This window comes from Uloborus diversus, chromosome 1 (assembly GCF_026930045.1).
Source record: "Uloborus diversus isolate 005 chromosome 1, Udiv.v.3.1, whole genome shotgun sequence".
NCBI lineage: Eukaryota > Metazoa > Arthropoda > Arachnida > Araneae > Uloboridae > Uloborus > Uloborus diversus.
In genome coordinates, this window is record NC_072731.1 from 61369701 (window position 1) to 61383943 (window position 14243).

The window sequence follows — 14243 nt, forward strand, 5'->3', positions numbered from 1 at the left end:
ATTTGCATTTTTTTTTTCACCAAATTCCTGAAAATGGACAAAAATTCCTGGATATACCCCTGCCCTTATCCTCAAAAAATTGTCAAAAATTAAGTTATACTTCATTTTTTGATTAAATATTTCTTCAGACAAATATACATTAAAATGAGTAAAAGTTAGTCTTTGACTAAGACTTTTGAAATTTGGCTAACACTTTAAAAATTTGGCTAATTTACTGGCAAACAATTAGAAATCCTTAGCGCAATCCCTGCGATACAACGATAATTCTTCTACAGCGATAATATTTCGTGGTCCCAGTGAACTCGCATAGGAATTAATGTTATCCTGCTCTCAATGTTGCAATATTCTCTACAGCAATAAACCCCTGTAAAACATTTTTTTTTTTTTTTTACATTTTCAACCACCCTTTATTACGATAATTTAGTTTTCTAATAATGAAAAATATCTCATTTCATCAACTTTTGCCCTTTTTTTTCCCGTTTTTTTCTGACAAGAGAAGGCTTACTGCTTATTTTGTACTTATTTCCTTTCACCACTGTAAGAATTATTAAAAATGTTACATACCCATTTTTGAACTTCAAAATTTTAGTAAGAACAGCAGACAAATCATATAAATAAAATGCTCAAGGAATCAAACAAAATGGTGATAACAAACAGGGTTGTAGTGCAACAAATTAAAAAATACTTTTTTAAATCTATAATGATTGAACTCATTCCTAGGACAGGAGAATGACATGAAACCTGGGGACAAGCTTTAAAATGATGTACCTTGATTATTTAAATAATTAAATTCAGTTCAAGGATGTTATTTTACACCTTTAAGCATGTTTACTTTAGTACTACAAATTAAGTTTGTGGAATGTTGACGTAACATTTTAAAACAATTTAAGTATGTCTGAGAAAACAAAGAGACACACTCCAAAACAGTGACTTTCTGGATTTTTCAAAAAATTTTGTCAGAAAAAATGAATGAATTATTGCTTAATAGGAATGGAATAACATCGGAAAAGTTATTTCTATCTATTAAAAAAAATATTAAAAAACCTAGGCCAAACAATCCTTGTGTTAGGCTCCTGGGACATAATATTGTTAGGATTTTGGAGAATCACCCAAATACATTTATACCAAGGCAGTGCATATATAGACCAGTGCCAATAGCTTTGAAAATGGTAAAAAGTCGAAAAAATTTAGAACAGGATAAAACCAGTTAGAAAGGTAAGAAAATCTAATAACATTAATAGGAAAAATAAATTACGGGCGAGCTGAGTTCGGGAAGGGGGGTGTAGGGGGGTTTAAGGGGGGGGGAAACGTTTTATCACGATTTCCGGAAAAACTAAGAGTCCTATCGAAAAAAACAAAATTGCAAAGTTGTTGGTAATAAAAAGATCTACAACTTTTGTATTTGCACTTTTTTTCTATAACCTCAAAATATATGCGAAAAATTCAAAAAACCGACTTTTTGGTTTTTTATTTTTATCTCCCACAAAAAAAAAATTTTTTTTCACTAAATTTAATGAAAAGTTACCTTATTATGTCCCAAATACACTGTAATTTTTTGGATTTAAAATATTTATTTTTTCTCCTTATTTTGATTCAGTAGTAAAAAATCATCAGAATTTTCAATCAAAAATTCTCACGTCAAAATATCTGATTTTTTTTAAAAATCGGAGCAAGTTTTTTTCGTTATAATCTCTACTTTTTGATGGTATAAAAAACAATATACAATACTATAGAAATTTTTCGCAAAAAATGAAAAAAATCAAAAAACTCGAATTTGAAAAAAAAAAAAAGTCATAACTATGTAAAAATTTTAAGCTCCTTATTAAAATGTACACTTTAATTACTCGAAAAATGAAATTTTCCATGTGACATTGTCACAAACTGAAAATAAAAATATATTAAAATAATTAAAAATCAAGCTACAGCATGCATTTGTTTTATACCCTTCTCATCCATTATTAGACGGTGACTGCAGAGCCCCCTATAGTTTTTTGGAGTTACGAATAGCAAGCTACACTGTAGGATGGGATAAATGAGTAATTTCCGCAACTTCGAACTGTGTAACCTTGAATATTATGAAAAATAATCAGTTTTCCAATTGTGTTTGCTGTTAATTATTGTGTTTGCTGTTAATATAATAAATAGCTTAAAATTTTACATAGTGATGATTTTTTTTTTTTTTTTCCAAATTCGAGTTTTTTTGATTTTCTTCATTTTTTGCAAAAAGTTTCCATAGTATTGTATATTGTTTTTTATACCATAAAAAAGTAGAGATTCCAACGAAAAAAACTTGCTTCGATTTTTAAAAAAAATCAGATATTTTGACGTGAGAATTTTTGATTGAAAATTCTGATGCTTTTTTACTACTGAACCAAAATAAGGAGAAAAAATAAATATTTTAAATCCAAAAAATTACAGTGTATTTGGGACATAATAAGGTAACTTTTCATTAAATTTAGTGAAAAAAAAATTTTTTTTGTGGGAGATAAAAATAAAAAACCAAAAAGTCGGTTTTTTGAATTTTTCGCATATATTTTGAGGTTATAGAAAAAAAGTGCAAATACAAAAGTTGTAGATCTTTTTATTACCAACAACTTTGCAATTTAGTTTTTTTCAATAGGACTCTTAGTTTTTCCGGAAATCGTGATAAACCGTTTTCCCCCCCTTAAACCCCCCTACACCCCCCTTCCCGAACTCAGCTCGCCCGTAATTTATTTTTCCTATTAATGTTATTAGATTTTCTTGCCTTTCGAACTGGTTTTATCCTGTTCTAAATTTTTTTGGTCTCAAACATTATTGGCACTGGCCTAATAGTATAACATTAAAATTTAAAAAAAAACCTATTGTATTCCCAAAATATGTATAGGTCCTCGATATAACTACATATCCCTCTACAACAATATATTTCTTTGGTCCCCAAAATATTGTTGTAGCAAGCTTTTACTCACTTCATACTATGTGTATAAATATCTGGTTAAATATTATATCACTTGCTAGTTTGGATAAATTTCAAGCATGTTCATTGCTTTTTTTGTATAAGAATCTTGCTTTCTGCTCATTGAGTTATTTCTTTATTCAGTATTATACTTATTTTGTCCTTCAGGCATTATTTAGCACACAGAGCTTTTATGCTCTTTTTAGTGCACTATGCAACCACTTTTTTGTATTTTACTAGGTTTATCCTTTCTTGTAATATTTTTGTTTCAAAAAATTTGCAGGTATGAAATTATTGCTTCAGCTTCAAAACTTAATGTTAAGAGACCTTTTTATTTCAATAATAATATTAGTAATGTGTATAATAATATAACAATTTTTTTGTTAGAGCAATAGTGCAGTAAATAAATGTGAACTTGCCTATAAAAATAGTAATGCTTTGATAATACAGTGACCGTCTCTTATTAAAATCACATTTGTTCTCAGGACATTTGATTTTATAAACCGGCATACCTACATTTAAAAAAATGAAAGATTTTGAAATCTAAATACTTTAAAAGACAAAATGAATTACGTCATTTATTTTTGTTTTAAGTGCTTCAAAATACAGTTGTCATTTTAACTAAACATGAGGGGTTTTTTTTCACAAGTATCTTAAAATATTGGCGTATTGCAGTCTGGTTAACAGAATTGGAGAGTAAAATTTCAATACTGTTTGCTAAATGTTTTGTAACGTTCAACATTATATTTTCTTCTTTGTTCTAAAGTGCATCGTATCATCAAACGCTTTTCTAACATCCATTGTACAGGCAAATTTGGCGCTGAAATTTCTTCATCTTCTAAGCCCAATTCCTTCACTTCTTGTGCTTCTTTACCAATTTTTTACATATGATGTTCAAAATTTTAATTTCATAAAACGGCGATAGTGATTTTATTAAAGTATGATTTTAACATATTTTGGTATTGCAATGATTCAGTTTGATTTTTAAAAAAGGCTGATTTTATAATCCAGTGATTTTATTAGTGGCGGGTACTGTATATTATAATCAAACGTTTGAAGTGTCACTTATCTAAAATTAAACAATTCTCCTAGTTTGTTGTTACTTGTGTAAGAACTTTCCTTATTCAAAGGGTAAGATTTGATGTTTCTTATTAGTTGTGAAATAATATTTGAATTACCTAAGTAAATAGTTTTTTTTTTCTTTATTACACTTGAATAAAATTATTCTGCATAGAGTTTGTAAAACTTGTTTCATGTATTTTTTGAGAAAATATTAAAATTATTGAGATTTGTCAAGTTGACGGGCATGTAATTGTTATAATTTGATTTTTAGTGGAATTAGTGAAACAGATTGGAAACTACAAGAAATTATGAAACAAGCAAATATTTTGACTATCAATGGAATTGTAAGTATCAATATTATCTAAATTTTTTCAGTTCAGATTTTCTTTTTCATTTGTAGTAAAGTTTTTACACTGCTAGTTATATTCACTTTTTAATTCAAAATAATTTGAAAAAATAAAATTTATATGGATATTTGAGCACTGAATTATTGCATAGTTAAGTTAATCTGTAAAAATTGCATTTATGATTTTTTCTGCCCACCTCTTCTTATAAGTATTACTTTAAAAAGAGACCCTTCTACCATATGCATTAATTATATGGAGACTAATGGTTAATTGCTCCCCAGACTAAATACTGTGGGCCAACCTCTTTCACCCCCCTTGCTTTTAATGAAAGCAAATAGCAAATTTAGGGATGTCAAGTTATAATTTCAATGATTTAAATCACAAGTTTAATTGTATGACTATAAACTTGTTATGTGATATTAAAGACTTCCTTACAAACATCTGCATTTCTCCTTTAAAAAAATCAGTGGTTTCTGTAGAAATAACCTACATTTAAAAAGTTGAGGTTCTATGGAGATTTGTTTCATGATATACTTGAAGGTCACAAGACTACTATGTCAGCTTTTGGGGACATTAAAATAACATTGCATTTTCTGTATTTTCGGGAATAAGCACTGCGTCGCAATATATTCTCAAAGAAAATTTTTTTTTTCAATGTATGCGCTACACTCGGTGTAAGCTCACACCAAACATTAAACAACTTAAAAGCACAATCAGTAGTGAAGAAAGCTGGATTAAATGCAAGGAAAAAATGTTTTTTCATTTCTCATTAGTATTTTTAACTAACAAGAATGAAATATTTTTAAAAATTTCCATTTTGCACTTTTTGCTTTCAGCATCCCTCGATTGGCCATCACTTTCGATGGTTAATTTATCCTATTTCCGACGGTAAACGCATCTCTTATCAATGCCAAACTCTATAGCAGCAAGACGATTTCTTATAACTTCTGCCTTTATTACCTTAAAGGCTGCAGTGTAACTTTTCAATCGCTTAGGAGCCATTTCAAAAGCAACTCTGAAAAATTTCTGTAAAAAAAGATAAACCAAGAATGCACGAACGACAGCAAAAGATGCAATGCGACGATGTTAGTGAATAATAAACAGAACATTACAAAACTGAACATCCATCCCCCTCCCTCACTATTACTTTTGCTGCATCCTTTTTGACGCGATAAGGCTTGCTCGCCCATGTGGACAGCGTTTCTCTCCTCAGTGAACACATGCAATCGCTGACTCACCTTCCCTCCCCTCTCTTTGCTTTACTTGTTGTCCAAGGTCAAAGGATTTCGCAGAATGAAAGGAAATGATGTGGTGCCATTTGCAAATGTTCCTGTCGATGGTTTAATGTAATGGTCCTTATAAGTATACTTTCTGAATTTCATTTCATCTGTAAGAAAATTGAAGATTCAATTTTCCTCTCTCCTACCCGTCTCAAACAATGTTCTTTTGTTTTAATGGTAAATTTTATACTATGTTTAATACTATGGGAAACTCACTTTGCCTTATTCTTATTGATATTTACAAGCAATCCTTTGAGGTTAAATTGTTTCAAAAACTAGTTTCAATCTTATGTTTGCTACATTGATGTCTGTTTTCTTTTTATGAACTACAAGCAGCTAACTGCACAAATTCGCTTTTTGTACAATTAACCCTGTGCTTGTTGCATCAAGCTTGCAGCCAAGTTGGCCGCTTAAATATATTTGCCGATGGTACAGCCTTGTCACTTCAATTCCTGCATGCTTTTAAGGGAAGTCCGAATACAAAGTTTAATGCAAAAGTAATTGAATGAAATATTTAAATTTCTAAATGAATGTCCATATAACTTTGTTTGTATAAGTGTTTTTTTAGAATGTTAGTTTTCATTCACTTTTTGCAAAATAATACATTCTGAATAGATCATTCATTAAAACCTATTGTTAGTTTTGTAGCTATTTTTACCCTTTTTCTGTTCATTTTATTTTGAAGAATTTATTTATTTTTAAGTTTCATTTTTAAATTTTCATCTTGTGCTCTTGATTTTGAACTCAAAGCCACCTATACAATTTTAGCATTGCTCTGTATGTATGTCATGCCCATCTGCAAATGTGTTTACTTATTTGCTGAACATTTTCTGTTCCAAAAAATGCATTGCCTTAATAAATAAATTGTATTTAGCCTTGGTTAAAACTTATAAGTTGAATCATGTCCTATGCATGACAATAAGATTGATAATTTCTGCTTATTTGTAGAAATACAGTGCGGATATGAAAGACTTGGAACAAATTGGAGAACTTGGAACGGGAACTTGTGGCCATGTAGTCAAAATGAGGCATTTACCCACAAATAAAGTTATTGCTGTCAAAGTAAGTTAAATGTTCAAATACATTTTTCTTATTTGTTCAGTAAAAAGTAAAATTTTTACTGCATCAAAAGATCTGTTTGAGCAGATTAGTTGTGTATGCTTCTGTGGGCAGGTAAATGGCAGTATCTGCAGAAATGAGTTTTTGAATTATTAGAAGAAATGTGGTTTTAATTCAATGGCTAACACTGGGGAAATGTTTTTTCCCCACGCTTTTTCAGTGCGAACAAAATAAGCAAGCTTTTACAACAAAGCTAACATACAATAAATTACAAAAATTAAACATTTGCAGTTACTTCCCTTTACCAAACCTCGTCAGTATAGTGCTCTTATGGAAGAGGCCCTTTAAGGTAGAGGGGGTGATTGATGCTTTTAAATCGTAGCAAAGGTATTGCAAATCATTATTTAGGTTTGTGAGTTAAAATTTAAACTAGTATGTTGTGGCCATCACAAACTTTCTTCTATATATTTTTCGTATAATTATGATCCTTCCCCATGCTTGACGAGGTAGCAGTATTCACAGAAAAACAAAATTACTCACGCCAAAACTTAACCCCCGACCATTCCAATTCCCGATTTATCTCAAAAGCAAAGCAAAGAATGAAAATTGATAATTATTTTTAAAGCCTTGCTTAAAATAATTCAAACATTTATTTGTTGACAAACACAAGATGTCAACAGTTAAAAAGTTTAAATCATCGCAATTTTCTTGTAGTTTTCCAACAATTAAAATCACGCAAATTACACAGACGACAGTTTATAACGATTTATCTTTCTTATCATTGCAATTATAAAGCTATTTTTATTCACACAAAAAAAATCAGCCTCCATGGAGCGATTGGCACCAAAATTGAGCCAACACCTGTTTACATATGGATTCACATTTATTCCAAATTTCATCCAGAACGTAGCATTACTTCTTGAGATATGGCACTCACAATGGAAAAAAAGAATGTTCGATTGCGCCACCCCCTTTTCAACTGTTGACGCCAAAATAGAATCGGCTGTTATAGCCTCTAAGAGCTACTTGCCGATAAATTTTTGTTTGATTCCAATCATTATTTCCTGACATACAGCAGTCACAATTGACGACAAAAAGCGTTCTATAGCTCAACCCCCGTTTGAGCTATTGACACCAAAATTGAATCAGCACCTGTACCTATTAAAGGCAATATATGGATAAAATTTTGTTTGATTCCGCCAGTTGCTTGCTGGGGAATAGCAAGCACGCATAACTCAAGAAACGTCCCATTGCTCCACCCCCCCTTAGAGGAATTCGCGCCAAAAAACAATGGGCACAAGTTCACAAAGTGGCACATATGTGTGCAAAATTTCGTTCGATTTCATGCGTTAGTTTTTGCTGCAGAGCGGCCACAAAAAACTTGTCACACACATATGTGACACGCACACATACGCACAGACATTTTCCAAAAATGGTCGAAGTTCAAAAATTTACACAAATCTAATACTTTACATGTATTAGGTATAGAAGAAATTAAAAACTAGCATGCTGTGACTATCATGAAACTTTCTTCTATATCTTTCTTATAATTCTGATCCCTCCCCATGCTTGACAAGGAAGCAATATTCCCAACAAGAACAAAATTACACATGCAAAAACTGGTCAACCATCCCAATGTCTGAATTATCTCAAAATCAGAGCAAAGAGCAAAAATTGAAAGTTATTTTAAAGGCTTTGCATGAATTGATTAGAAATATTTTATTTGTTAACAAACATAAGATGGCAACAGTTAAAATTTTTAAATCATTGAGATAATATTCCTGGTCATTTCCATTCAATTAAAATCACAAGAAATATGCAAACGACAGTCTGTTACAATTTATCTTTCTTATTGTTGCATTGATAAAGCTATTTTCATTCGCAAAAAAAAAAAAAAAAGAAAGAAAATCAGCACCTCTTGGAGTGATTGGTGCCAAAAATAAACCAACGCCTGTTTACATATGGATTCACATTTATTCCAAATTTCATCGAGAACGTAGCATTACTTCTTGAGATATGGCACTCACAATGGAAAAAAAGAACGTTCGATCATGCCACCCCCTTTTCAGCTGTTGACACCAAAATAGAGCAGTTGACCAGAAAAAACATACCATTGCTCCCCCACCCCTCGGAGGAATTTGCGCCAAAAACCAATGGGCGCGGTAGTTTTTGCTGTAGAGCAGCCACAAAAAACTGGTGCGATACGCACACACAGAGACAGACAGACATTTTCCAAAAATGGTCGAAATGGACTCAGCACACCTCAAAACATTCAAATCCTTCGAAATTCGAAAATTTGCGCAAATCCAATACTTTTTCCTATATATTGGATATAGAAGAAAGTAAAAAGGACAAGACAGGGTTCAACGTCTTAGATGTAAAAACGCAGTCCCATGACAAGTATGTGAAAAAAAATACTTCAGTTTCACAAAAATCTGGTTTTTAATATAGAAAATTTGTTTCTCTGTTCTCTCCATTTCATTTCTCTCCATTTCAAACAAGAGTTACTCATAAAATGAAATGCCGAGCTGATTTATATGAACAATTGCTTAAGTTATGACTTTTTGCAGTATGTTAAGTGATTGCCCCTTTGCTCTTAAGTGCGTCTATGTAGTTTTATCGTGATCTTTTGGCATCTGTTTTCGGAGGCTACTCTTCTGACAATTACCTGAATTGTACTCAGTGCAAAACTTGTTGAGCTGAAATATGATGGTATTTTTTGTACCTCTAAGGTTCACCCCACCCCCATCCTGAAAAAAAAAACATGTTAGAAATAAATTATGACATTTACTCATTTTGAACTAAAATTTAAGTTGCTGAAACTTTTTTCGAATCAGAATATGCCTTTGAAAAATTACAAAAATTGCTGTTAAAAAAAACTTGCACATTTGCTGCAATACTTTGACAGAAGTTAGTAATGAAAAAAAAACCTGGATTGGCTTCTGTATAACTTAACTAGTTTATAATTCATGTTTGCAAAATACATTATATTTACATACTTATACATCTGTAGCAGCTTTTTTTTTTCTATGGACAACTATTTTTTTCAAACTATGTGGTGGCTTATTTTCAGTTACATGTTAAATAACTATGCTATCTTATCTTTAATATGTATATGTTTTGCTGTTAACGGAGATAGGAATAAGAAATGCATCCATTCATTTTCAGCAAATGAGGAGATCGGGAAATAAGGAAGAAAACAAGAGGATTACAATGGACTTAGATGTAGTTCTCAGATGCCATGATTGTCCTCATATTGTACAGTGTTTTGGTTATTTTATAACTGAATCTGATGTGTGGATTTGCATGGAGTTGATGGCCACTTGTCTCGATAAGTTATTAAAAAAACTGATGGCTCCTATTCCAGAACAAATCTTGGGGAAAATGGCAGTTGCTGTAAGTGAAAAAAAAATTCCTTCAAAAAAATCTGTATAATAAAACAGAAATTAAAGAAAATTTTAACATATGTGTCATTCCATATTATATGAGCAAAATACACAAAAAAAGTGGTGGCCGCATGGTAACAGATTTTTATGAAATTTGATATACAGGTTCCTTTTATGCCTACAGTGGCTCCCAAAAGTGTTCGTACACTTTGAAATTTTTTAGTAAAATCGAAATAACGCAAAACTGAATTCGAATATGAAGTCCAATATTTTTTCACATCATTCCTATGTCATTCTAAGTGAAACCCTGTAGTTTTTTCAAAATATTGACGGATCTTCTTTTGGAAATGGGTCAAAAAACGAAGAGACAGAGAAATAATACGCCACAAAAGTCTTCGTACACTCAAAAATTTTCGAATAAATTCATGATTAAAATTTATCATATGTCGTTTTTTTTATTATTTTTGCATTGTGTTAACCCTAAAAAGTCATTTGGCTTTAATTTTTTGTTTATTTATTCCTTAATATTGTGCTTAATTACTTTAAAATGGCTGGTATTCGTAAAAAACCGCAAACACCATTCAAAATTCGAATTTTTTTGCCCACAGTAGCGGTAAATTGGTTTGAAATGTCTCTAAATTAGTTAATTTATTTGTTTGTATAGTAAAGTGCTTGATAAAATGCTTTAAAAAAAGGAATCGAACCGAAAACAAGGTAAGAAAAGGTCAACCGGCAAAGTTGACAAAACGTGATCAGAGATTTAAAGTTAAAAAAAATTATGAAAAATACTCATTTGAGTGCTGTAAAAGTTTCTACAGATTTAAAAGAAAAATTTTACGTTTAATTTTCACATAAAATTTTTCGCCAAGTTTTCTGATTAGCTGCATTGAATGGGGCCTCTTTCCGAAGAAATTTTCTTGGTCGTGCGAAAAACAGAAAACTTACGCTTTTCGTCTCAGAATCAATGATAAATAAGCTCAAAACGTTTTAGAATTACGTCTTACTTACAGATAAAAATGAATTCAACATTTTTGGTTAAATTGTTGTATAATTGTAAGTATAAGAAAAAATTAGAAACTTAATCTTAAGAACTTAGTTGGATCAGTTAATCAGGACGGTGGAGGTGTTTTAGTGTGAGGGTGCATATCAGCATCAGGACTTGGTAGTTTGGAATTTTTTGATGAAATAATGAATCATGCTGTTCCTTTAAATATTTTAAAACCCAATTTTGAACCCTTAACCAAAAATTTGGTTATTGGAAACAACTTTGTTTTTTATCAAGATAACGATAAGAAGCACACGGTTTTCAAAGTTTGCGTCTAGTGCTTCGAAAATTGACCGAAAATTTGGAAAATACCCCTCAATCTCCAGATTTGAACTTAATGTAACGTATTTAGAGATATCTGGAGGTTAGATTACGAAAATACGGCTTTAAAACGAAAATAGAGCTAGAAACAGTAAGACTCGAAGTGTGGTTGAACACTTACTCAGAAATTACGCAAAAAAAAGAAAGAAAAAGAATGAAATCTATTCCCAGACGTTTAAAAGGTGTTATGAATACTGTATGATATTCTACTAATTAATAAGTTAATAAAAAGTTAGATTATTCAATAATGTACAGACATTTTATAAAGTGTACGAAGACTTTTGTGAGATAAAATTTCCGGCACTTTTTGGTTTTTGATTTTTTAAAAATTAAGTTTTAATATTTTTTAAAAACTTTTCATGTAGTTTTGTTAAAAGTTGATCATAGATTTTATAATTAAATACCTATTCCGAAATATTAATTCTAACTAATGGATTGGGGCCGATTTCGTTGAAAGTCGTAGGTGTACGAAGACTTTTGGGAGCCACTGTATATAAAAATATCTAAAATATTTTTGCTTAATATTTTTTATTTGAATAGTTACATGCGATTGAAAATTGGTCAAATTGAACAGCATTCTCATAAAGGATAAATGTTGCATTTTTGAAGGTTTGTATCTTAGTTGCTATTTAATGAAAACATAAAAGTTATATGTTGTTGCAATCTATGGAGTAGGGTAATTAATCTGATATCAGTAAAATTTTCAAAGTTATTATAGTTAACTTTTAACTGAGTTTCAAAAACTGAAAATATTTCAGTTTTCTCATAATTTAGCATTTTATTTTTTAATCTCAATCTTTAAGGAATCCATTAGCATTGCTGAAATTAATACCCAATAATATGCTAAGTATCATAAAAGAAACAGGGTTCGTACGCTCCGGGAATTCCGGGAAAACCGGGAATTGTCAGGGAAAATGACACTGTCAAAAATGTCAGGGAAAAGTCAGGGAGTTTTCAAATTTTGTCCTCCAAAATTTTTTTTCCCATTTTTTTCCCAAGGAATTAAGTACTATGAGATCTAGTCTTCGTTTTTATTCTGATTTCACGAAAAAAATGGAAAATTTTTATCCAAACCGACGCTGGCACTTAAAAACTGCAATCGAAAAATGAACGTTTTTTTTCACAACGAAAAATGCGCCAAAAGAGCGAAGATTTTCTTACATGGAGTCAGTGAGGGGAACGCATTTCTTTCTACTGCCTAAAGTTTTAGATGGGTTGCCACAACATTCTGTTCGGTTCAGGGTTCGTACGCTCCAGGAAAACTTGGAATTATCAGGGAAAATGACTTAGTCAAAAATGTCAAGGAATTTTCCAAATGTGTCCCCAAAATTTTTCTTGTCCCAATTTTTTCCCAGGGAATTTCGTTTTATAAGATCTAATCTTCATTTTTATCGATGTATTTAAAAAAAATTGTAACAATTTTAAAGCAATGAAAAAAGTGGCGACCCAAAAAATCTTCAGCAGCCGCCATTTTTGGCTCTCAGTAGTTCCCAAGGGAAAAAAAATCAGGTGAACAGCAATTATGCAAACTCAACAGGAGAGAAGACAATATACTGCTTCGGAAGCACAACCTGTAGATGGGAGGGTCGATCTGGGGAAATCGTTTTTTTTTTTTTTTGATCGGAAAATCATTTCAGCTACGTGTGAAACGTAGTCGCCATCTTTGGTCATCAACAAGATGGAAGTAGATACGATCCAAAAATGCCTAAGTTTCTAAAAACAAAGCAGAATTGGATGTTTTCTTTATTTGAACACTGATGAAAACAACAAAAAATGGTCTGCAAATTGTTTTTCTATTATTATTTGCAATAATTTTCTTGAGAAATGAAAAATTTTGTTCTTAAAACTTAATCTTATCCTCACTGCCTCGGACGCAAATGTGATAAAAACTTTTCAATGAATTGTAGTATCATGAAGATTTATTATTTTTTAATTGTCTTCATGCAACAAATTGAAAAAAAAATATTTCTTATTTTTGGGCATAGCCGCCATATTTGGTCATTCCCAAGATGGAAGTACACAAGACTTTTTCAAGTGCCTAAGTTCCCGAAAATGGCATTGGATGTTAATTGCAATGCAAACTATTGAAAACAACACAAATTGTGCCCTTTTTTTCCGGATAATTTGTAATTATTTTCTGGAAAAATGCAAAATTTAATCTTCATAACATTTTTTTGTTTTAATTGAATTAGACTCTTATGTGCTAAATACTGACTATTTTGCTTTTATTGTAGTTTTTTAAGGATTATTAATTATTTATTACTACTTTTATACTACAAATCCAAAAATCTACTTATTATTTTAAATTTTTCACTTTGTCGCCATATTTGATCGTTTGCACAATGGAAGTAGACTTAAACTTCCAGAAACAGAATTGGACGTTTATATCAATGTGTAATATTGAAAACAACATTAAATGTGCAAAAAGTTATGAATTTTTGAAAATTAACTATTACTTTCTGGAAAAGAAAGTTTGAAATTTTAATGTAAGCGTCCTTTAATATGTGAAAAAAAAAAAAAAAAGATTATTGGCATTGGCCTATGATTGGCGGAGTTGATTTTTGTTACTATGCATTACATGGTATGCCAATTGATGCAACAAGTTAATCATATTTATACTGAAATTTAGCATTGCATTTTGCTCAATATGTTTTGTGTAACCTACTTATAAGAAATAAAAAGTATTGTAAACCAAAAGCGGATGCTAAAAGGTTGCTGCAGGACTACAGCAAAACGCTATAATATTACGCGTGACATCAAAGAATCGCTAAAATAAGTTGAAAGTACTCTGTTTTCAACAAATAGTAA

General features: G+C 30.9%; 1 protein-coding gene across 1 annotated transcript in view; it reads left to right on the forward strand.

Annotated features, from left to right (window-relative positions):
* The window catches only part of LOC129234607 (dual specificity mitogen-activated protein kinase kinase 7-like), a 55395-nt gene that overhangs the window by 17712 nt on the left and 23440 nt on the right, over positions 1-14243 (forward strand). Inside the window, exons 3-5 of the mRNA XM_054868636.1 lie at positions 4269-4341; positions 6573-6686; positions 9852-10079. Of these exons, the coding sequence (XP_054724611.1) occupies positions 4269-4341; positions 6573-6686; positions 9852-10079 (415 nt within the window). The remainder of the gene's footprint in view (positions 1-4268; positions 4342-6572; positions 6687-9851; positions 10080-14243) is intronic.